A 23489-nucleotide genomic window follows, 5' to 3' on the forward strand; every position below is an offset into this window, starting at 1 on the left:
ATCAAACTAAAAAGCTTTTGTACAAACAAAAACAATGCTGCCAAAATCAGAAGGGAAACAACAAATTGGGAAAAAATCTTTATAACAAAAAACTCTGACATGGGTCTAATTACTCAAATATACAAGGAGTTAAATCAATTGTATAAAAAAGCAAGCCATTCCCCAAATGATAAATGGGCAAGGGACATGAATGGGCAATTTTCAGATAAAGAAATCAAAAGTATCAATAAGCACATGAGAAAGTGTTCTAAATCTCTAATAATTTGAGAAATGCAAGTCAAAACAACTCTGAGGTATCACCTCACACCTAGTAGATTGGCTAAAATGATAGAAGGGGAGAGTAATGAATGTTGGAGGTGATGTGGCAAAATTGGGACATTGATGCATTGCTGGTGGAGTTGTGAACTGATCCAACCATTCTGGCTGGCAATTTGGAACTATGCTCAAAGGGCTATAAAAGAATGCCTGCCCTTTGATCCAGCCATAGCATTGTTGGGTTTGTACCCCAAAGAGATCATAAATAAACAGACTTCTACGAATATATTTATAGCTGCACTTTTTGTGGTGGCAAAAAACTGGAAAATGAGAGTATGCCCTTCCATTGGGGAATGGCTGAAGAAATTGTGGTATATGCTGGTGATGGAATACTATTGTGCTCAAAGGAATAATAAACTGGAGGAATTCCATGTGAACTGGAAAGACCTCCAGGAATTGATGCAGAGTGAAAGGAGCAGAGCCAGAAGAACATTGTACACAGAGACCGATACACTGTGGTAAAATAGAATGTAATGGACTTCTGTACTGGCAGCAATGCAATGACCCAGCACAGTTCTGAGGAACTTATGGTAAAGATGCTACCCACATTCAGAGGAAGAACTACAGGAGTGGAAACACAGAAGAAAAACTACTTGAACACATGGGCTGAGGTGGACATGATTGGGGATGTAGACTCGAAACGACCACACCAATGCAACTATCAATAATTTGGAAATAGGTCTTGATCAATGACACATGTTAAAACCAGGAGAAATGCACATTGGCTATGGGGGGGATCGGGGGGTAAAGGGGAAAGTAAGAGCATTAATTATGTAACCATGTTAACTTTTCTAAAAAATAAATTTTATTAAATGTTAAAAAAATCATAAATAACCATTGAAGAGGATTACAACAGTGAGGCAACATATACGAATTTTTTTGGATATAATTAAAGCAGTCTTTAAAGGAAAACATATTGCTAAAAACATAAAACCATATTAAGAGTTAGTATGTGCGAGGCCTTGTGCTAAGTGTTGGAGATACAAAGAAAATGTAAAAATGGTCCCTGCCCTCAAAGATCTTATGTTCTAAAGAAGGTGGCAATTTATAGATAAATTGGTATATTGGAGAAAAATACAGAATACATGGAAGGGAGCCTTAGAGGGGAAAGCATGGCTAGAGGGACCAGGAAAGACCAAGAGGTGGAGGTGGCACTTGAGCCAAGTCCTAAAGGAAGCAGGGATTCCAAGAGGTGGTAACTAGAGGGAAAGCATTCCAGGCAAGGGAGAGAGCCAGTTCAAAAGTACATGGCCAGGAGATGGAAGAATAGCCAATAAGCTAGTATGAATAGATTATAGAGCACCTAGAGAGTATAATTATACAAGAACTCTGAAAATAAAGGAAGGGCCAGGTTATGAAGAGCTTTAAATGCTAAAGGCTTTTCTATTTGGCCCTAGAGGAAATAGGGAACCAACAGAGTTCATTGAGTAGGGGAGTGACATGGTCTGATCTGTGCTTTAAGAAAATAACTTTGACTGCTGGAGAAACTTGAGGCAGGATGACCAACCCATAGGCTAGAAAAATTTTTCTGATGATGTAATTAGGGTAGTGCTTGTGTGAATGGTGTGAGGGAGATAGATGCATGTGAGAGGTATTGAGGAGAAAATTTCGAAACAGCACATACAGGTATGGGCCTTCCTTAAAATAAAATATCACCAAAATTTTCAAGTCAAACTAACAGAAATCATGATTCTCTCAATAAATGCAGGAAACACCTTTGACAAAATACAACACATTCCTTTTTTATATAATATAACCCTTACCTTCCATGTTAGAATCAACACTGGGTATTGGTTCTGAGGCAGAAGACTGGTAAGGGTGGGCAGTGGGGGTTAAGTGGCTTGCCCAGGGTCACACAGCTGGGAAATGTCTGAGGCCAGACTTGAACCCAGGACCTCCTGTCTCTGGGCCTGGCTCTCAATCCACTGAGCCACTCAGCTGCCCCCATACACCCATTCCTTTTGAAAACACTAGAAAGCATAGGAATAAAAGGTCCTTTTCTTAAAATAATAAGTATTATTTATTTAAAACCATCAGCAAGTATTGTCTGCAATGGGGACAAGTTAGAAGCCTTCCCAAAAAGATCAGGAGTGAAGCAGGGATGTCCACTATCATCACTATTATTTAACATTGTACTAGAAATGCTAGCTTTAGCAATTAGAGAAGAAAAAGAGATTGATGGAATTAAAGTAGGCAATGAGGTAAACTATCACTTTTTGCAGATAACATGATGGTATACTTAAAGAATCCTAGAAAATCAACTAAAAAACTAATTGAAATAATAACTTTAGCAAAACTGCAGGATACAAATCATCAGCATTTTTATATATTTCCAACAAAACTCAGCTGCAAGAGTTAGAAAGAGAAACTCCATTTAAAATCACCCTAGACCAGTGATGGGCAAACTTTTTAAAGAGGGGGCCAAAGGGAAGGAAATGCTCCTCTGTCAGTCTGTTTCTAAGGCAACTCTTTCGAAGATTTATTGTATTGGATCCCACTCATTGTATTCGTCAGATTAGGAATAATGTCGAGTGGCCAGATAGAACATTTCAGGGGGGCACATCTGGCCCGCGGGCCGTAGTTTGCCCATCACTGCTCTAGACAGTATAAAATATTTGGGAATCTATCTTCCAAGACAAATGCAGGAACTACATGAACACAATTTCAAAGCACTTCGCACACAATTAAAATTAGATCTAAACAATTGGAAAAACATTAATTGCTCATGGGTAGGCCAAGCTAATAATAATAAAAAGTGACCATCCTACTTAATTTACTTATTCAGTGACATACCTATCAAACCTCCAAAAAACTGTTTCATAAAACTAGAAAAAATAATAACAAAATTAATATGGAAGAACAAGCAGTCAAGAATATCAAGGGAATTACTGAAAAAAAAAAGTGTGAAGGATGGTGGCTTAGCAGTACCAAATCTTAAACTGCACTAGAAGTTGTTGAAACAATCTGGTACTGGCTAAGAAATAGAAGGGTGAATCAATGGAATAGACTAGGATTGAGTGACCTCAGAAATCTAGTGTTTGATAAAACCAAAGATCCCAGCTTTTGGGACAAGAACTCACTATTTGACAAAAACTGCTGGGAAAATTGGAAAACAGTATGAGAGAAATTAGGTCTAGATCAATATCTCACAGCCTATATCAAGATAAGGTCAAAATGGGTTCATGATCTAAACATAAGGAGTGATATTATAAGAAAATTAGGGGAATAAAGAATAGTTTGCCTGTCTGATCTATGGAGAAGGGAAGAATTTATTAACAAACAAGAGATAGAGAATATTACAAGATGTAAAATGAATAATTTCAATTATATTAAATTAAAACATTTTTGTATAAACAAAACCAATGCAACCAAGATTAGAAGGGAAGAAACAAACTGCAAAAAAATTTATAATGAATTTCTCTGATAAAGATCTCATTTCTCAACTATATAAAGAACTAAGCCAAATTTATAAGAATTCAAGTCATTCCCCAAATGATAAATGGTCAAAGAACATGAACAGGCAGTTTTCAGATAAAGAAATCGAAGCTATTAATACTCATCTGAAAAAATGTCCAAAAATAATAAATGCTGGAGGGGATATGGCAAAATTGGGACACTAATACATTGCTGATGGATTTGTGAATTGATTCAACCGTTCTGGAAGGCAATTTGGAATTATGACCAAAGGGCTATAAAAGAATGCATGCCTGTAATACTTCTACTAGGTCTGTATCCCAAAGAGATAAAAAAATTTGGAAAGGACTTGTTTGTACAAAAATATTAATACATGTACTTTTTTGTGGTGGCAAAGAATTGGGAACTAAAAGAATGTTCCTTAATTGGGGAATGGCTGAACAAAATGTGGTATATGATGGTGATGGAATACTACTGTGCTATAAGGAATGATGAACAGGATGATTTCAGAGAGAACTGGAGAGACCTCCATGAACTCATGCACAGTGAAATAAGCAGAATCAGGAGAACTTCATACACAGTAACTGAAATATTGCGGAATGATCAAATATGATAGACTTTGCTACTAACAGCAATATAGTGAGTGATCCAGGACAATTCTGAGGGACTTATGAAAAAGAATGCTTTCCACCCCTAGAGAAAGAACTTCTAGACTCAGAGTATAAATGCAAACGAAGACATGATTTATCACTTGTATATTTGGTTATATGATTTGGGGTTTTGGTTTTATAAGATTATTCACTTACAAAATGAATAATATGGAAATATGTTTGTGATAATGCATATATAATCCAGAAAAAATATTTTAAAATTACCAAAAGCTTATATTTTAAACCGTGGACTAGTATTATTTGCAATGAGTAAGCTCTTAAAGCTTTTCTTGATAAATGCAAGGTTGTCCTGACTCCTTTTTCTTTTTGGCATTGTTCTAGAAAGGCTAGCTATAGTTATATGACAAGAGGGAAAAACAAAAAGTATAAATGTCAGCAAAAAGGAGGCAAAATTATCCTTTACAGATGACATAATATTTTACTTAGATAACCCCAGAGAATCAGTGAAGAAACAAATCAAAATGATTAATAGCCTCAGTGAAGTAGGTCACAAAATAAATCAGTAAAAATCATCAGCATTGCTTCATAGTACTAACAAAAATTAGGAGAAAATGCTAGAAAACAAATCCATTCACAATATCTACAAAATTTGTACTCTATCTGAGTGTTAACTTACCAAGACGCTTGGGACTTATATATAAATACAACTCTAAAACACTTAGTATAGGCATAAAGAAAGATAAATGGAGAGATACAAGTTTTTTTATATAATAAAAAATGGCACTACCTAAATTATTTTACAAATTTAGTGCTAAACCAAACAAATTACCAATTTTGTCAAAGATGATCAAAATGATAATAAAATTCATTGGAAGGAAAAAAAAAGTCTAGATTAAGGGAAGCAATGAAGAAAAGTAGAAAAATGGGCATGGCATCACCAAATCTTAAATCCCAACAATAATCATCAAAGTGATTTTGAACTCATTAAAACCAGAAAAGTACAACAGTGAATTAGACAGGATAAGTAACACCAAACTAAATCATTATAAGAATCACCTGGGCACCAATACAAAGACCAAATGAAAAATAGTACCTGGACAGAAGGAGTCTACTGAAGGATGGGAGGGAGAATACAACATTTAAACAGATAAAAATATATACCTAGTAATTGGAGGAGTAGGAAGGGAGTACTAACAAATAAAGGGATTGAGAAAAGCTTCCCTCAGGAGATGACATTTGAGCTGAACCCTTAAAGACGCTAGAGATTGATTCTAAGAGATGGAGGTGTTGAGGGAGTGCATTTTAGGAATGGGGAATAGCCTATATAAGGGTCTTGAGGTGAAAGATAAAGTTCTGAGTTTGGGAAACTGCAGGATAGGTTTATTGGGCTAGATTGTGGACTGTGTGAAGGGGAGGTAACATTAAGTTTGGAAAGCTAGACTAGAACCATCACCCTAAGTGTTCTTGAACTCTGAAAATCCTTTATCTGATCACAATCCTTTATCATTCCATCTTTCCCTATTCCTCAAGGCCCTAATCTTGTTCCTTTATCCTTACCATGACCTCCAGTCCCTCCACCTCTCAGTTCTTTCCCAGGCTATTTCCCCTATTCTGGCTATGCTCTCCTCCCTTTCCTATTTTAAACTAATGGTGGACCAATTTAGCTCTATAGTATCCTCTCCTTTTGAATCTCTTATTGTTAATTGCGTCTTGTACCTTTGATATAATCTATTCATGTCTGGAATGCTCTCTTCATCCATGGAGGAATTTACTTCCATTTCTTAGTTTGCCTGTTTTCCTTTAAGATGTGGCTCAAATCCTACTTTTTAAAGAAGCCTTCCAGTTAGTACCTTCCTTTCTTAAGATTATCTTCCCTCTTTCTATACCAAGTTGCAAATATATATATATATACACACACACACATATATATATATTATACATATATATGCCTAGTTGCATAAATAAACAAATATATATATATATATATTTACATTATCAAAATGTGACCTCCTTCAGGGCAGGAGTTGCTTTTGCCTTCCTATCTTCAGTGCTCAGCAAGTGCCTAGGACAGTGATGGTGAACCATTTAGAGATGGAATGCTGGGCCCTGCCCCCCCCCCATCAAGTGCCATTCCCCACATCCCTCTTGCCCCCTGGCCTTCCTTTTTACCCCAGACAGGGGAGGGAGGAAGCACTTCTACTGGGGTGCTGAGCAGAGGGGCAGGTGATGAGAGGCATGTATGGAGAGGGGGAGGGGTATGGTCCAAGCACTCAGCTCCCCTCCAGCTATGTGCTATGCTGTGAGCTATGCTCCCCTCAAACCTAGCTCCTCTCCAACCCCACCACGGGAATTACCTTCACCACAGACTCAACAGGCTGCCATCTGCACTGCATCCTCATACAGCATGTGATCCCCCCTACCCCTCGCCTTACCCCAGACAGGAGAGGGAGGAAGCACTCCCATTGGGCTGCTGGGCAGAGGAGTGGGTGATATGAGAAATGTCCTCAGGTGCATGGAGAGGGGGAGGGGAGCAGCTCTGCCCCAAGTCCCTCTGGCTTTCTAGTAACAAACTCGGCATGCCCTTTTTGGTATGCATGCTATATGTTTACCATCACAGGTCTAGGACATATTAAGTGCTTAATAAATCATTTTAAAAAATTTAGTTATTTTTCCCTAATGTGGCTATGATTCTTTTGCCAGTTTGTTGGAATAAGATGATAACTTACCTCCACTTTGGAGATTCTTGAAATGTGTGACCACAGAAATGGTGACACTTTTTGCTATCTGGTAGATTTCAGATGGACCCAGTTCATAATCAGCAAAAGAAATGACTTCAAATGTTTTCAGAATTTCTATTTTCTCCCCCCTTGGAAGTGATTTATTTTCCCACTTTTCAAGTAAAGTATAATCTTCATTTCCATGAGACATTGTATTATCCTGGGTTTTGAGTTCTCTGTCAATGGCACACTGGAGTCTTTTTTCCCATGTTCTAAGCAAATTTCTTTCCTCATCCTTTTGATCTGTAGATGATTGTGCGGGAAAAGCAGATATTGATTGTGCCTTTGATATGAAAAATGGTTTGATCATCTCTACATCCCTCTCTGTTACACGTGCCTGGGTATCCAGGCCAAAACAAGACAGAACAGTGTTGACAATATTTTCAGCAGCAAGACATATTTTCAACGGAGTAACAGTTGTATGCATTTTCTTTGGCTCCATATCTGATTTTACTTGCTCATAGCGAAGTGTACTTGGTTCCTCTTCATTCTCTTCCGGGTTTACAAATGGCACAATATCTTTAAATACCAAATCAGGAGGCTCACTGTTTTTCTTAAACAATTTTTGTAATACACTCCCTTCTGGAACGGAACTTTCTTGTCGCACACGGTCTTCCTCAAAATAGTCAAAATTGCCTCTCCTTGAGGAACTACTTCGCACTTCTCTTCTACTAGATCTTGGTTCTAGTTCTGAATCTGGCCTGCTTGATGTGCCTGCAGTGTCTCCTGCAGAGTATCTGACATATGAGGGAATATTAGATAAATTCCTTTCATATTTTCCCGGGGTTTCCTCTGAAAAAACCATTGAACCAGGCACTTGGAAAGGTGGAAGGCCTTCCCGAATACTCATGTCTTTTAACTTGGAATTGGACATTTTCATGGTAGTTGCTACTTCAACCCGGTGAACAGTGTAAGTATTTTCAGCTCCTCGAATGGGGCTTTCCTTGGGTATATTTTCAAGCACAGAATCAGTGAAATGAACACAGTGATCCATTAGGTTACTGATGATTTCACTTGCTACCATGTTTTCTTCTAAGATGTTACTTGAAGATGGTTCCATTTGGCTGATTTCTTTTTCTAGCTTGCATTTAATGATATGAAGCATGTCATTAACAGCATTAATTGCATAAGTACGCAGTTCTGAATGGAATGAATGAACCTGAAAAAGGGTTTTTTGTATGTTTTCCTTTGTGATCATATTACTTAACTTTGATTCATCGGGAAAATCATTCAGTGGTTGTAATTTTGGCAGTATTCGCCTACTCAGCGGTCTCTGTTGGGCAGGATAAAAGTTTTCAATGGGTATTTTCATAATTTCAGAAAATTCGTATTTTGAGATGTGTTTAAATTGTAAATCTACAAATGCTTCCAGGGTACGCAACACATTCTCAACAATCTCTCTAGCAATTCTGCCATTAGAACTCAAAGAGATCTGATCCTTCAGTTTCGTACTGTAGGAAGGTACTTTGCTCAGTAGCTGTCCAGTTGCAGAAAAATATTTAGTCCTTGAACTGATCTGCTCTTTTTTTCTTGCTAGAGTTTCCTTACTGTCAGGAATGGGCATCTCGGTCAAAAAACACAATTGTAACTTTTCAAATAGGATTTCAACAATTTCTCTGCCAAACAAATTAATTTGTGCTTTGGAATCATCAACGCTAGCAGATGTTCTTTTAAAAGTATTACAGAAAATGCTTTCACAAGCCTCAATAGGGGGCATCTTTAGGAGGGAAACAGAACATTCTAACTCTTTCACTTTTATTAAGATTTCACTCAAGACATTTTCAGCAACCATTAGGAGCTTATATTTTTCATTTTCCATGTCGCTTGACTCTGTTTGCCACTTGTCAAACATTTTCTTAAAAATACCTTCTTTAGGAAAAATTTGTTCTAGCTGTGAAGAAACATTCTCCAAGAAAAAACAAGCCTGAGGCTTAGAAAAAGATTCTGCGCCCAACTTCCTTTCAGTAAATTTGACGTCTTCTATGTGTGCAGATTTAATCTGATAAGCAAAGTTATTTGATTCGGAGGAATACAGTCCTTGCAAAACGGTATTAACCAGTTCGCTTGCTGCTGTGATTTGGTCGGAGTTTGGTAAACTTCCTATGTTGACCATTGCTTTATTGCATTTCACCTTCTGGAAATCATTTACGATGGTTTCCAGGATGTTACTCACTATATCTTTGGCATAGTTTTTGAGCTCACATATAGGCAACTTCGTTTGCAGGGGGGCAGTTTTGGCATCTCCTGTCGACAAGACGTGTGAAAAGCCAAGGAGAGACTTGGAACGGCTTCCTCGCAATGCAATCTTTTCTTCTGTGACTATTTTGCTTTTGCCCTTCCCCTTAGAATTACTAGATATTGGCTGGGATCTTGCCTTACATTTCTGCACTGAGCTGAGTTTCATGCTTGTTTTTAAACTGCTCCTAAGACTTGTCTTGGGACTGGTTTTAGCCACATGTTGCCGGGAAGACGAGACACCATCAGATGGAACATCAGGAGGATAATACTCTTCCGGGTTCAAGGAAGCAAAAGATGCAATCTTGCTAAAAACCATTTGCACCAGATCTTCACCCACTCTCAGTGGAGAACAGCGCAATAAAATGTTTTCTAATAGAATCTTTTTAACACCCGAATGAGGGTAAGTTTGAGGCATTAAGACCAGGGAAGGGTCGCTCCTTTTTTCTGACAGTTTGGATACACTGAAACACGGTGTTTTTGCCACCAGTATGTCTTTACTGCCAGTTGCAGTCATTTCACTCTCTATTTCACCATTCTCATATATGGCTGTCACAATGACAGAGTACATTTTGCCAAATACACTGTCAACGATGTCATTTGCTACAATACTAATGTTGGACCGAAATGATTTTTTAGGAGCCATAGCTGGTGTTTTCATTTTTGACTCCGACATAAAGTGAGAGAATTCGTTAAAAGATGGCAAGTGGCCAATGTCTTCCACTGTCCGTTGATATACCTTATTTAAAACATCTTCAACTGTGCTGAAGATTGGGGCGTTTTCTTCTTGTCTCGACTCGCCATTTCTCATGAATATTTCCTCCAAAACTGTCCTCTGATTTTCATTTTCAGAACTCAGTGAGCTTCGCTTTAATGGATATTTGGAAAGAAGAGAGATTTCCGTGTTTTTATCCTCTCTTTCTTCCAATGGCATTTCATTTTGCACAGCTATTTGAAGCTTCGATAAACATGTTCCTTCCTTTAAAGATTTTTTCTCCCCCAGCGTCTTTAAGATATTGTTTATGATTTCACTTGCTATGATATTTTCTTGAAATGAGACATTATTTGGATAAGAATACTTTTGCATCTCTAAGTCCAAATCGTTTTTGATAATTTTTAAGACCGTACTAGCAATTATATCGGCATAATCCCTAAGATTGGTTTGTGACCCGTGACTTGTAGATGCTGCGTTTTCTTTGTAACTGGCTAGTGAAGCATCTCTGAGATTCTGGCCAAGAAGAGCTTTGGTTGTGGCTAATTTCAAGGCCTTCATATTTGACTGGACATGGCTTGTTGTAAGAAAGAGGCCTTCATCCTGTAGGTGACTGGGAGGTTCAGTGACATCAAAGGATTTTTCTTTAGTCTGTGAATCAGTGCTAATTAGGGAATCTACTTTTTCTGTGGCAAAAGATTCTAATCTGTTTAGAATGTTGTTAGTAATATAGTCAGCATTTTCCACACGTGGGTCCAAGAGAGATTGACTGGCATCATCGACCTCCTCTACTGGCATCTCTTCGTCATTGTCATGAGATTTCACTCTCACGACCTTGATCTTTTTCTTTCCTACATCAGATAGATCACTTCCTAGTTTTTCTTCTATTATGTCCCTGAGAGAGGGAGGCTCTTCGGTTTTTGTGATCGCATCACAAAGGGATTTCACTGGTAAAGGTGCTGAAATGGGCTCCTTTGTGGTCCTGCCAATTGTAACAGCAGAACTGAGGTTCTGAAGCACTATGTTCACCATATCCTTGGTCATTGTGATAACATCTGATTTAGGAATTGGGCGTTTGGGGGTGCCATCGCCTGTACATTCAGCTGCCACTTCAGGGCTTGCTTCTGGTGGCTCAGCTCCTAGATTATGCTGATAAAGAGTGGTGGGAGAAGGTGGGATGTGGCTGTGATCCAGTGTTTTCTCACAAATGTCCCTTAAGATATTTTCCATAATACCTTGTATTTGAAATTGAAGTTCTTTTCGATACTCTGTTTTATTAAACATTTTTTCTACAATGCCTTCTTGCAGGTCGGAAGTATTTTCTTTCTCCAGTTTGCTTTTATCAGATTTTCCTTTGGTAGATACAATATCTAAAACTTTATTAACAATCTGACTTGCGATGTTTTCAGACACAATGATGTTTTGGGTTACTACAGGACTTTCCAATTCTTTGTCTAGCTCTTGTTTGATTCCTTGCAAGATTTTTCTAGCCACTTCTGTTGCATAGTTATTCAGCTTAGAGACAGACAATTGGCGTGTTGAGGCCATATTTTCTGGTCTAGTAAGATCCACTGAGGGATAAGAAATTTGCTCCCTAGGAGAATGGACGTCTTTTGTAGGTAACATCTCTTTGCTTAATGAAGTAGGTTCTTGGGGTGTAGGTAAAGCCCTTGTGGTGGTAAAGCTAACTGGAGGATAAAAGAGAGATTTGACTTTAGAAGTAGCAAAAGATTCCAAGTTGCTTATGACTGTCTGTAAAATATCGGCAACTATGTTGACCTTAGTCAGTCTGTCGACACTTAAGGAGGCACGCAGGTGATGTGATTCTCTCTTTGGTGCTGTTGGATACCCAGATGTCTTTCTCTGATTACTTTGTTCCTGAAAAGGAGCATTGGCTGAAAAGTTGATAGTTCTGTACTTACTTTTGCCCGTATTTCTGTCAGCCATGGCAGCAGAATAAAGCTTTTGAAATACAATCTTAACAACATTATCCGCAACAATAGTTACATCTGCTTCAGACACCAGAGGCCCCATAGTTTTATCCATGAGCTGAATGAATGTTTCAGTGACAGATTGCTCCTCCGGGTGAGGAATGCCATACAAATGGGAATGAGGGAGAGGAAGCATGCTGAGTTGATTAACTAAAGCTTTCTGGAAAACTTCATTTAAAACATTTCGTATGATTGGCACTACGGGAGATGTTTGGGGTTCTTTCAGTTCTACTTCAATCTTTTTTAAGGTTTTTTCTAAAGCTCGTTGCTTCCCAGTGTCCTCCTTATCCTTATCATCTGGTGGCTTTTCCTTTCCCTCTGCTTGTTCAGACTCTTCCAAAAATGCATCCGATTCAGCACCCCCAGGAAGAAAATTGCCATAGACCGGCTTATATCGGTAATATTCAATATCTTTCTCTTCAGACTCAGATTCGTGAAATATTTCTGGAGACACGGCATCTAAAATGAGATTGACCAGGTTTTTGATCACCACTTTTTCTTCAGTTGGAGGGCTGGTTTTTACCATGGAGTCAGATGGGCTTTCCTTTAATTCTCCCTGAATAGCCTTCAAAATGGCACTTGATACCTTTTTGGCATTTATGTGTAGAGTGGACTGCAGATGATCACCTCCTTTGGCCGATGTACTGGCTCGTGGTGATAGCTGTGCACTGTTTTCACTTCTTGTGGTATCTCTAGACCATAAATTTAAATTGGCAAAGCCCTCTAATTTGTTGAAAACAGTTTTAAGAATATCTGTAGCCACCATTTTAAGATTATTTCGACGACAGACTCTTGGTGTGCCGGGTTTCTTAGAAGTTTCGATATTTTTTGTTTTGTGACTAGACATCTCTTTACTGCCTTCTTGGATAGCATTGGATACCATATAAGATATGATATCTGTGCACTTGGCCACTTCCTCTACCACTGTAGGAGGACATAGGCTACCCCCATCTAGGTCAGTCGGGATCTTCTTAGTTTCAGGACCGGAGAGTTTGTGTTCCATCTCGTAACATAGTTTTGAAAGGATGTCTTCAAGAATGCCATTAGAAACTAGCCGAATATTAGAATGCAAAACCGGAGCCGCTTTCAAACTTTCATCAGTACGCTCTTCGTGAACAGACGAATGACTTAAACCAGGGATTAGTGGTTCTCCCATGATTTTGTTCAACATTTCGAATACCGTATTGCCAATCCTTTCCAACAATTGAGTTCTAGCTGCCTCATTGAGATTCTTCCCACTAAATACACTGTGCAGAGCGCAGGGAGTAATTGTACATTTTTGAGGTTCAAAAGGCATCTTCATTTCAATAGTCGGGGAATGGCAGGAAATTGTCTTTTTACATGGCCGGCTTGTTGACCATCTTTGTACATCCTTATTATCGATTATATCGAGAGTATCAGGTATTGCTAGTGGGTCTAATGGAAAGACTGGTTCGTTCTTATCGGCAGTCACACCAGATAACATCTCACAAATGCATGTTACTAATGAACTTGCCATAACATCATCATTGAGATTTGTTACCACACATTCTAGTTCTTTATCAGTGAGGGGAAAATTGTCTCCCTCTGCCTTTGCTTTTTTGGGGTCAGGCTCTCGGGTATCTCGGGTATCTTTCTTCTTCTTGTTCACTTCCAATTGACTGCGAATAGCACCTAAGACAATGTTTACCACCTTGGTTGTATAAGCACTAAGTTGGGACCGAATGTTCGAGGGTGAAAAGAGCCTTTTGCGTGAAGGGGTCGTCGTTTGGTCTTTCTTTGAAGGTCTCCGGAAAATGGAAGCCATCTCATAGTTTTCTGGCCTTAAGCACATTTTCAGTTTTGGAAAAACAAATAATTTCAGCTTTTTAAAGATTGTGCGGATGATCTCATCACTAACATCATCGGCTTCAGGGATTTCTTCGGTAGCTGGAGATTCAAGCCAGGGAGGTTGTACTTGGTCTATATTGAAGAGAGATTTCATCTTCTTGTCACTCTCAAACCATATTTTCAGTGGCTCTTTGGTCGCCAATGGAGCAATCTGATCAATATCATAGGTTTCCTTTGTCTCTGAGGAAGTATCTGGAGCTTCTATAGAGGACTGATAAAGTGAGGTAGCACTGGAATCTTTTTTAACATCAAAAATTTGACACGATGAAGCCGTGTGCAGTATCTTTAATACTGCATCTGTCATGTCGTTAGCCACCATATTGATTTCTGATGTTGAGAACATCTCACTTTTAGTTTGGTCCATCCATTCCTCAGGGGAGACCTCAGAGGCAAAAGATGCAGTTTCGTTGACGTCTGTATAGGTCAGTTCACTAGCGGGCATGGTCATCATTTCTTTGAGCATGTCGGTTAAAATGTCTGTAACGATATTTTCGGATGCTTTCTGTATCTGATATTTTTCATCTTGGCTGAATGTTTCTCTTTTTGGCTTTGCTTCTGTCAACCTGTCTTCACTAGAAGTTTGTGATTCAGTCTTTGCTCCCCAGTCCTGAAATGCTACTTTGCCACGGGAAACAGACTTTACGGGTGGCTTGAATTTTGTGATGTACCCAAAGCATTCGTCTTCCCTCCGCAGCTGTTCTTGCCTAGCCTGTTCTTGCATTAGTGCTTTCTGATCTCTGACGGATGACACAAGGACACTTTCCACCATTTTGTCTATTTCTTCATTTTCATCTTCTGAATAAAAGACCATGCCAGGAACGTTAACAGGTGGAAATGGTTTCCCAGACCTGAGACCAATGTTTGACACGGTCGTGCCTGTGAGCCTGTACTCTTCCGTACTAAGAATAGGACTTTTCAGCCTGGGGCGTTTACTTTGACAAGTGTCCATTCTCACTTCTTCCTCCTCATTCAGGTCCGTGAAAATATCATCAAGGAGTTGCAGGACTACTATAGTTTCTTCAGATGCAATTAGTCTCTCGTGGTCAAGTTCGGTTTGTATATAACCCAGTATGGTGCTGATGGCTTCTTCAACGTAGCTAACCACAGATGACTGGGAAAAAATGTTTGACACCAGGTGCTGGATTTCTTCTTTCACAATGACATTAGCAACTTCAGATTCAATACTATGAGCAGGCGTCAGCATAGGCACTGGCAAGGACATTGTGCTGGTCCGGATCTGAGTGGATACTTCACTGTAGGTCTTGGGTGACTTTCTAACCTGTGTTTTTTCAACACTAACTTCTGCTGTTGTTGTTGCTGCTGTTGCTGTTGCTGCTGTTGCTGTTGCCGTCGCTGCTGTTGCCGTCATCGTCGATGTTGACGTTGATGCCGAAGCCACCGTCGCCGTCGACGTCGCCGTTGACGTTGACGCCACTGACACCGTCGACGCCACTGTCGCCATCGACGTCACTGTCGCCATTGATGCCATTGTCGCCATCGATGTCACCGTCGCCGTTGATGTCACTGCTGCCGTTGATGTCACTACTGTTTCTTTGTGCAGAGACAAACTACTTTTCTGAGAAGTTGCAAATGTCATCAGCTTTTCTAAAATTACGTGTACCATGTCCTCTGCAATGTCGCACATTGGCTCCAGAGAACCAGTGACCATCGTTCTAAACGGTGCCTCTGGTTTGGTAACAAAATGCTCTTCACTGACTGTTAAACCTGGCTTGAAGGTGATTGACAGGTCTTCTTGTGAAAAGATCTCAATGCATTTTTTTTCCACCGCAGATTGAAGCTTTTCAAGCATATTTTCAACAATATCTGCGGCTGCCGAGCAGACATCCACATTGGAGAGCACACTGTCTTTGCCAGTTTCGAGATGGTCAACGAAAACTTCAGCCGTAACGGCAGAGAGAGAGGGAATTGCTTGGGTTAAATCACACAGAATTTCTTGAAAGATGTTTTCCAAAATCAATTCTGTTTCTTCTTTTAGGTGGCATTTGAAGTTAACAAAAACATTTTTAAACTCCTTCATTTCAACAACAGCCTTTTCTTTTTCTTCTGGGGAATCAGTAGGCAATTCTTCTGTTTCTGTAGTAGCATCCTTCTTCCCACATGGCTCGATAGGAGATAACAGTTGACTGTCAGACTTAGAGCTCCTCGCTTTGGGGACATCATATGTCATCCCCATCTTGTTATACTTAAACTGAGTTACTGTCTGTCCTCCCTTCTTGGAATATGTTCCTTTCAGGATGGTGGTTGTTTCGATTTGGGTAGGTCTCGATATTTTTGTTACCATGGGTTGCCCTTCCGGCACTGTCGCCAAATTTGTTACAGTCTTTGAGCTGATGTCTGTACAGCTGATCTTTTTGGCTGTAGTTGCATTATAAGTTCTGTATGCAAAATCGTCACTGCAAGTACTACAGAAACTTGAGCTGCCCGATGAAAGAACTGAGTCATCCGAGAGTGGGTAAATATTTGAACGCAACCTTTCCTCATACATCGTGATGGCCGGATATAAAATGCTGGTCACTGTGGCTACAACCCAGGTCATGACATTCTGAAGTATGTTATTCAGTTCTTCAGCAGATACCTGCAAAGGAAGCAGACGATGAGGGATAGAGTATTAAAACACTCTTGGGCTTCATATGTGTGGAATGACTTACCTTCTGTGTTCTTGATCACGGAAGGGACGCCAGAAAAAGCTAGAAAAAATTCGCATTCTAGAAAAGGATGCAGCCTAAAGATAATCATGGGAGGGGACCTCTAGAACCTGGATCCAAGTTAGTTCCACTTGCATTTTATAAGTGAGTCTCTGTTAAGTAATCTGTGATTTATATTCTGTGGCAAAGTGGAAAGACTACTGGACTTGAGAGTCTGATGAACTGGCTTTGAGTCCTTGTCCTGCCATCTACTAGCTGTCTAACTTCTCTGAGCCTCAGTTTCCTTATTTTCAAATTGGGGATGATCATACTTAAGCCACTCATCTTGCAGGGTAGTTTTAACAAAATAACTTTTAATATATAAATATATTTTTAATTTTTTAAAGTAAATGTTAGCGTACAAACAAATAAATAAATAAATATGTGCAGAAATGCCTTGTAAGCTTCAAAGTACCACAACAAGATGAGTGTGACTCAGAGTGCCTCCACAAAAGCCTTCCTTTTTGGTGTATAGGTAATAACTCGGGGTCCTCAAAGGCTCAGACAAGTCCTGCTACTGAGCTGGAAGACTTCAAGGACTGGCTAGTGATGGATTATATATGGCTGTTGTCTAAGAACCAGCCTGGTCCAAGTTCAGAGACACGCATCACCAAAAGATCAACTACTTGATGATGGATTTGGACTACGAGCAACACAGTGTGAGAAAGCTGTAGACTGGGTGAAGAGAGGACTCAAACAGGTGAAATTACAATTCCCTCAAATTGCTGAATAAACGCTATTATTAGCCAAGTATCGTGCACTTAGGAGACACGATGTTTACCAATTCATAATTGTGATATTATGAGGTGGCTCATAGCATGGTAGATAAAACATTAGACCCGGAGTCAGGAAAACCCAACTTCGAATATGGTCAAATGACTTACAGCTAAGAGCCTGCTCAGCTGATGTAAGAGAAGAGGGCCTAGACAAGAGGCACATGCATCTGTATCTGTATCATATGTATTGATAGACATGCCTGAACCTGTCTGAATGCCTCTCAGTCAAACAACAGATGAAAAGGGCAATCCAAGCGTTTTTTTAACCCTTAACTTCTGTGTATTGGCTTCTAGGTGGAAGAGTGGTAAGGGTGGGCAATGGGGGTCAAGTGACTTGCCCAGGGTCACACAGCTGGGAAATGTCTGAGGCTACATTTGAACCCAGGTCCCTCCTGTCTTTAGGCCTGACTCTCAATCCACTGAGCTACCCAGCTGCCCCCAATCCAAGTGTTTCTGAATGAAAGGTAGGGAGAGTTTGTGATAAAAGAAGATTCAGTTGGTAGAAGCTGGGAGGAGCAGTTGGGAGAGCAAACACGTGCTCAGTGGCCAAGGAGACTCAGTAGGGGGAAAGCAGAAAGAAATACAGAATGCTTGACTATCATCAAGCAAAAGAAAGATCTAGTGTAGATACATATAGTTGGATAGTCACACCTAAAACCAACGAATCCCCAGATAAAACAACTTCCCCAGCTGGATGAAGCTAAACTTTGTCTCTGCTCTATGTGTATTTTATGTTCAGAAATGCTCATGCTGAAAGTCCATTTGGGGTGGGGTGCTTTTAAGTCTCCCAAATCTTCTAGGCATTTTATAGGTATTTGGAACGAGACTTCCCTTTTTATTATTTCCTCTTGGATTTTGTTGTTATAGAGAAATGTTGATTTTCGTGGGCTTATTTCATAGCTGGCAACTTTGCCAAAGCTATTAATTGCCTCAATTGGTTTCTTGGCTGATTCCCTGGGATTTTCTAAGGATCATGTCATCACCAAAGAGTGATCCATTTTGTCTCCTCTCTGCCCAGCATTACGCTTTTGATTTCTTTCTTTTACCTTCTTGCTTTTTCTAGCGTTTCTAGAACCAAGTCAGATAACACTGAAGAGACTGGATATCTGAGAACACCTTGCCATTCATGGTTTACTTTGACTGTGGAAGAGAGGAGAGAGTTAAGCTTCAAGAAAGGCTTGAAAGCCCAGGGATGGAGACTTTGGGCTACAAAGGGAAGTGAATTACTGCCTCAAATGTGATTGTAGGTACTTTAAGGACTCCCATCACTCCTACAGGTACCAAGATCGGTTTCTTCATCTATAAAATGTGGGTCACACCATTTATAATATAGACCTCACTGGGTTGTTGTAAGGCCCAAATGAGGTAAAGAATGGAAGCACTACGTATACCGTAAACTGGCCTAGAATGGGGCTGTGTGGTTCAGTCGTGGACCAGAAGCTTCCTTTGGCATTTTCTTATCCACTATGCCAATGGACATTATCCATGTGGAAGAACCATGTGGGCCGAAATGTTTGTCTTGTACAGCTGTGCCCTAACATTCTTAGAGGTAAATTTGAAAAATGCACAGAGAGAGCCATGTGTTTGTAGGACTCTACCCTTACTAGAGCTGGGGGATTTTAGATTGTTTTCTAAGTTCCAGAGGCAGCGGGAGGCACTGAGTTTTTAGACTGGCTATATAGATAGCAGTATAAAACAGATATATTCCTTAAAAGTGGTAGGGAAAATGAAATGTGGTAAATCGAATTCTATTTTGCCACAGACTACTATAAATCATGAAATGGAATTGTCGCGCATTCCCACAAAGCAGAAAGCTAAGCTTCTGGCACCAGCACATGCCATTGTGTAAGGCCGTTTTGTGAGTCAGGTGTGTGTATGTGTAGATGAGTGAATAAAGATGTCTGCATAGATTCTCTTTCCTGACCCACGATTTAGGGCCTTCTGGCATTTCCTGATCCCACGTCCAACTTCAAGTAACAGTAGCTCAAGTTTATAGAGAGCATTAAGGGTTACAAAGTGATTTCCTCCCAGCAGTCCTGAGTGGTGGGTAGTATAAATATCTTCATTCCCTCTTTTCAAACTGAGGCTTACAGAGTCTAGGCTAATGGCCTACCTTGTTACACAAGACACGGCAGAGATGGGCCTGGAACCCGGGGCTTCTGACTACAAGTCAGACATTCTCTTTCCAGTATTAGATGCTCCCTCATCTAGACAATCTTGCCCATAACCCTCTGAAACTTGGAGACCAGAGCAGACCCAGGCATACTGGCCCACTTGGCCGGGAATTGTCCAGGATGAGCTGAGTAGCTAGCAAGGAGCTTGTTGCAATCCACAAAGACACTGTCAGCTTCCTGGCAAGAGGTCAAGGTGGGCTTTGGACATCTGGGGGCTGCCCCCATGGCTTCTCTTAGGGAGTGACATGTCTCTTCCCTAGACACTACATTGGCTTTCTGCAAACGAACCTCTCAAGCAGCCACACTAGCAGCCACCGTTGCTCTGGCAAGAGGGAGAGAGGCTAGGGTGAGATCTGGACAGGGGAGACTCAGTGCTCATTGTGGAGAGGTAATCTGCTGCATTACTTTTTATAGTATAACCCAATAGAAAATATAATTGCCACCTTGTTTTCTCCACACGTCTTTTCATACATACTTTTTCTTGCAGGCCGTTTTGCAGGAACTGATTGTGCCTGAAAAGCAAACGAAGGATCACCAGTGAGGTTTTTTGGCCTCAGTGACAGAAAGCTAGACATCTTCCTTCCAAAGTTCTCTTTGTTGAGTCTAAGGTTGGTCTTTTTATCGGGGAGAGTATTGGAAATTCACAAAGAAGAGAAAAATCTTCTTTCTCAGGGTCTCTCCTGCCCTGTCAGGTAGATTTTGTTCTCTGTGGTAGATAACTAGTTCAGGCCACTGCATAAGCAGTATGGGGAAGCCAGCAGCCTTGCTTGCCACTGCCATGCCCTGGCTCCCCATAACGAGCTGGAACACAACAGAAATGATTTGCCATGGGGAGGAGATAGTCCCTTAAATTCCATGAAGTCCCACCATAGCACTTAATGAATGCAACGACTTTTACTTTGTATCCAAATTTGAACCAGACTCAGAAAAACATAGAATTATTGAATGTCCCGAGCTGGAAGGGACCTCCTAGCCCCATCATGTTCGATCTGTACAGATCCACGTTTGTTGGACTAAATGGGATTGGGTTGCTACGAATAAGCTGTAAAGTGCCCAGAAGAGAACCAAGAGGATGATGAATCGCCCAAGATCACACCATCTGAGGAAAGATGGGAGGAACTGGCAATCTTTAGTCTGGGAAAGGGAAGGAAGGACATGGTAGCAGTCTTCAAATATTTGAAGTGCTGCAGTGTGGAATTCGGGTTCGATTTCTTCTGCCCGTCCGCACTGGGTGGTAGCTGCTGAGAAACGTTTCAGTAGAGATCACCACCAGCCCTCCAGGTGATTTGCAGCCTCTGAATTATGATCTGCCTATTGGCTTTCCCTTGCTCCATCCACACCCAGATCCAAGAGGTTGCCCAATCTTGTCAGTTTTACTTCCACAGCATGAGCCAGATGCCTCATTGTGTCTCTCCCTGCTGGACCTGTGTGCTAGCTAGCCTCCTGTTTGGTGCCCTTGCCTTGCCTCCTCCCTCTTCACTCCCCAAATTCCCCTTTTTGGATGTAAGTCATTTCCTCCTCTAGACTTACAACAACTTAGAAAACCCACCTCGGGGCTCTCTGATAGCATATCAGTGAGTTGCTTCATTAATCATAGGCCAGTGAGAAAGCCGAGTTTTGATTTAAAGTCACACAGAACTGAGAACACCTTGGAAGCCAACTTTATGAATACGCTTTAATCTCCCGAGAGGATATTATTAACGAACTTGAGTTGATTTTATCAGCTCCTCTTTATTGACTCTAAAAATGTTCTCCGTGAACCCCGCCCTTTATCCTTGGCTACTGAGAAACCTTGGATCCCTTTTATTGGAGATCACTACGATTACTAACAGATTGCTTGTCCCTAGAGCTCTGTGCCTCGGTTTCTCTATTGCAGATTTCTATCGTAACACCCTTAGGACCCCAAAGAAAGGGGAATGGGATTTCCTTGTAGTTTTCACCCCTATGTATGTATATATGACAATAAACCAACGTTTGTACTTGCCTTTCCCAATTCCCACTTCAGCATTTGCCCTCATTTCTCATTGTCTGAAGGCTACGGATTATTTTTAAACAAGCATTTATTAAGCACCTACTAAGTGCCAAGCATCTAGGTAACTCTGCATTAGATAGAGTTCCAGGCCTCAAGTCAGAAAGACTCATCTTCCCGAGTTCAAATCCAGCCGCAGACATTAACTAGCTGTGTGACTCTGGGCAAGTCACTTCACCCTGTTGGCCTCAGTCTCTGCATCTGTAAAATGTACTGGAGAAGGAAATGGCAAACCACTCCAGTTTCTTTGCCAAGAAATCCCCAAATCGAGTCACCAAGAGTCAGGCATGACTGAAACATCTGAACAAAACGAGTACCAGGTACTGTGCTAAGCACTTTACAAATATTACCTCGTTTTACCCTCACAATCCTGGGAGACAGGTGCTATTATTACCCCCAATTTAAAGATGAGAAAACAAACTGTTTGGCAAAGACCAAGCTGTTGCACTTCTCGCTAACCTACCTTCTGCTAAGGAGCCAGTGTGGCATAGTTTAAAAAACAATGGTTCTGGTGTCAGAGAATCCGTGTTCAAATTGAAATTGATGCATATTACTCGTGTGATCTTGGACAAATCTCTTCTCCTTGGAACTCAGTTTCCTCCTTAGTAAAATGGGGAGGTTGGACTAAATTACTTCTAGGGTCCTTTCCTGTTCAAGATGTGAGATCCTGTCATCTAGTCTTCCTATTCCTAATGGCAACACCATATTCTTGCTTTACCTCAGGTCTACCCATTTAAAGTAACGTCAGAGCTGCTACTTCTTACCCAGTCTCATTATCCTTTACTAGTTGAATCTTTTGGAGGTGCCCATCCCTCCCTATGCCCACCATTGTGTGGGTTACTCTATTTTTTAAACCCTCACCTTCTGTCTTAGAATCAATATTGTGTAGTGGTTCCAAGGCTGAAGAATGGTAAGGGTTAGGCAATGGAGTTAAGTGACTTGATCAAGGTCACACAGCTAGGAAGTGTCTGAGACCAGTTTTGAACCCAGAACCTCCCATCTCTGGACGTGGCTCTTGAACCACTGAGCCACCTAGCTTCCCCCTGTGTGGGCTACTCTTAATTCACTCCAGGCCCTCCTTATGGATCTCTTTGCTGCTGCCTCTTCAGCCTCCTAATCTGCCTCTACTGCTATTTGGCCACTTCTTGTCTTTCCTTGAAATTGTAGGGTTGTTGTCACTTAACAGAACAAATAATGGTTTTCAGACTACTCCACCCTTGTTCTAGGTTCTTTCTTACTAAGCTCCCCAGCATTCCAGATAAGGGGCCCACAGCTCACTACTGCACACTACACAGTGGTCTACATCCTGTGGGCTCTCACCGTCAGGGAGCTGCTGTTCACTCGGGAGTTTGACTTACCATCAATCTTTTCCAACTAAGCTCTAAATTCTCCTCTTGGAAGGTTTGCCCTCCAGCCCTCATCCAGCACATCCTCCAATTTCCATAGTGGTTCTGTTTATAATCATAGTCCTAGTTTCCCTTATTTGGGGGGGTGAGTCAGTGAATTTTGTTGGTGGGTTACATTTTCTCTAAATAACAGGGAAGCTGTAGGGTTTCGCAACAGTTACCTGGTATATAGCCCATCCTTTTTAAGTTCTAAAACTCCTGCAATTGGAGGACTGAGACTCATTAAAGCAAAAATGCAATGTTCCCTCTGAAGAGAGCACCTTAAACCATCACCACCTCAAATCGATCTGAAATCTCCAAAGGAAAAGGGCGGTGGGGACTGAGACACAAGAGAAGTAAATCTGAATGAACCTGAGGGAATAGATCCCGATGTTGGCGTGCTAGCTGCACTGCAATGAGAGTCAAGGTAGAAGAGGGTGAGAGTCATTTGAGATAAAACTCACCTTCTCCACCACTCTGCTGGGGACCAGCTCTG

General features: G+C 40.7%; 1 protein-coding gene across 1 annotated transcript in view; it reads right to left on the reverse strand.

The window, feature by feature from the left end:
- FSIP2 (fibrous sheath interacting protein 2) overlaps nt 1-22437 on the reverse strand; it is a 43988-nt gene extending 21551 nt beyond the window's left edge. The window contains 6 exon segments of the mRNA XM_044682682.1: nt 7067-13821; nt 13867-15133; nt 15225-15451; nt 15490-16520; nt 20055-20091; nt 22373-22437. Of these exon segments, the coding sequence (XP_044538617.1) occupies nt 7067-13821; nt 13867-15133; nt 15225-15451; nt 15490-16520; nt 20055-20091; nt 22373-22437 (9382 nt within the window).
- Between the last annotated feature and the right edge of the window lie 1052 nt (nt 22438-23489).

Source organism: Gracilinanus agilis, chromosome X (genome assembly GCF_016433145.1).
Source record: "Gracilinanus agilis isolate LMUSP501 chromosome X, AgileGrace, whole genome shotgun sequence".
Classification (NCBI taxonomy): Eukaryota; Metazoa; Chordata; class Mammalia; order Didelphimorphia; family Didelphidae; genus Gracilinanus; species Gracilinanus agilis.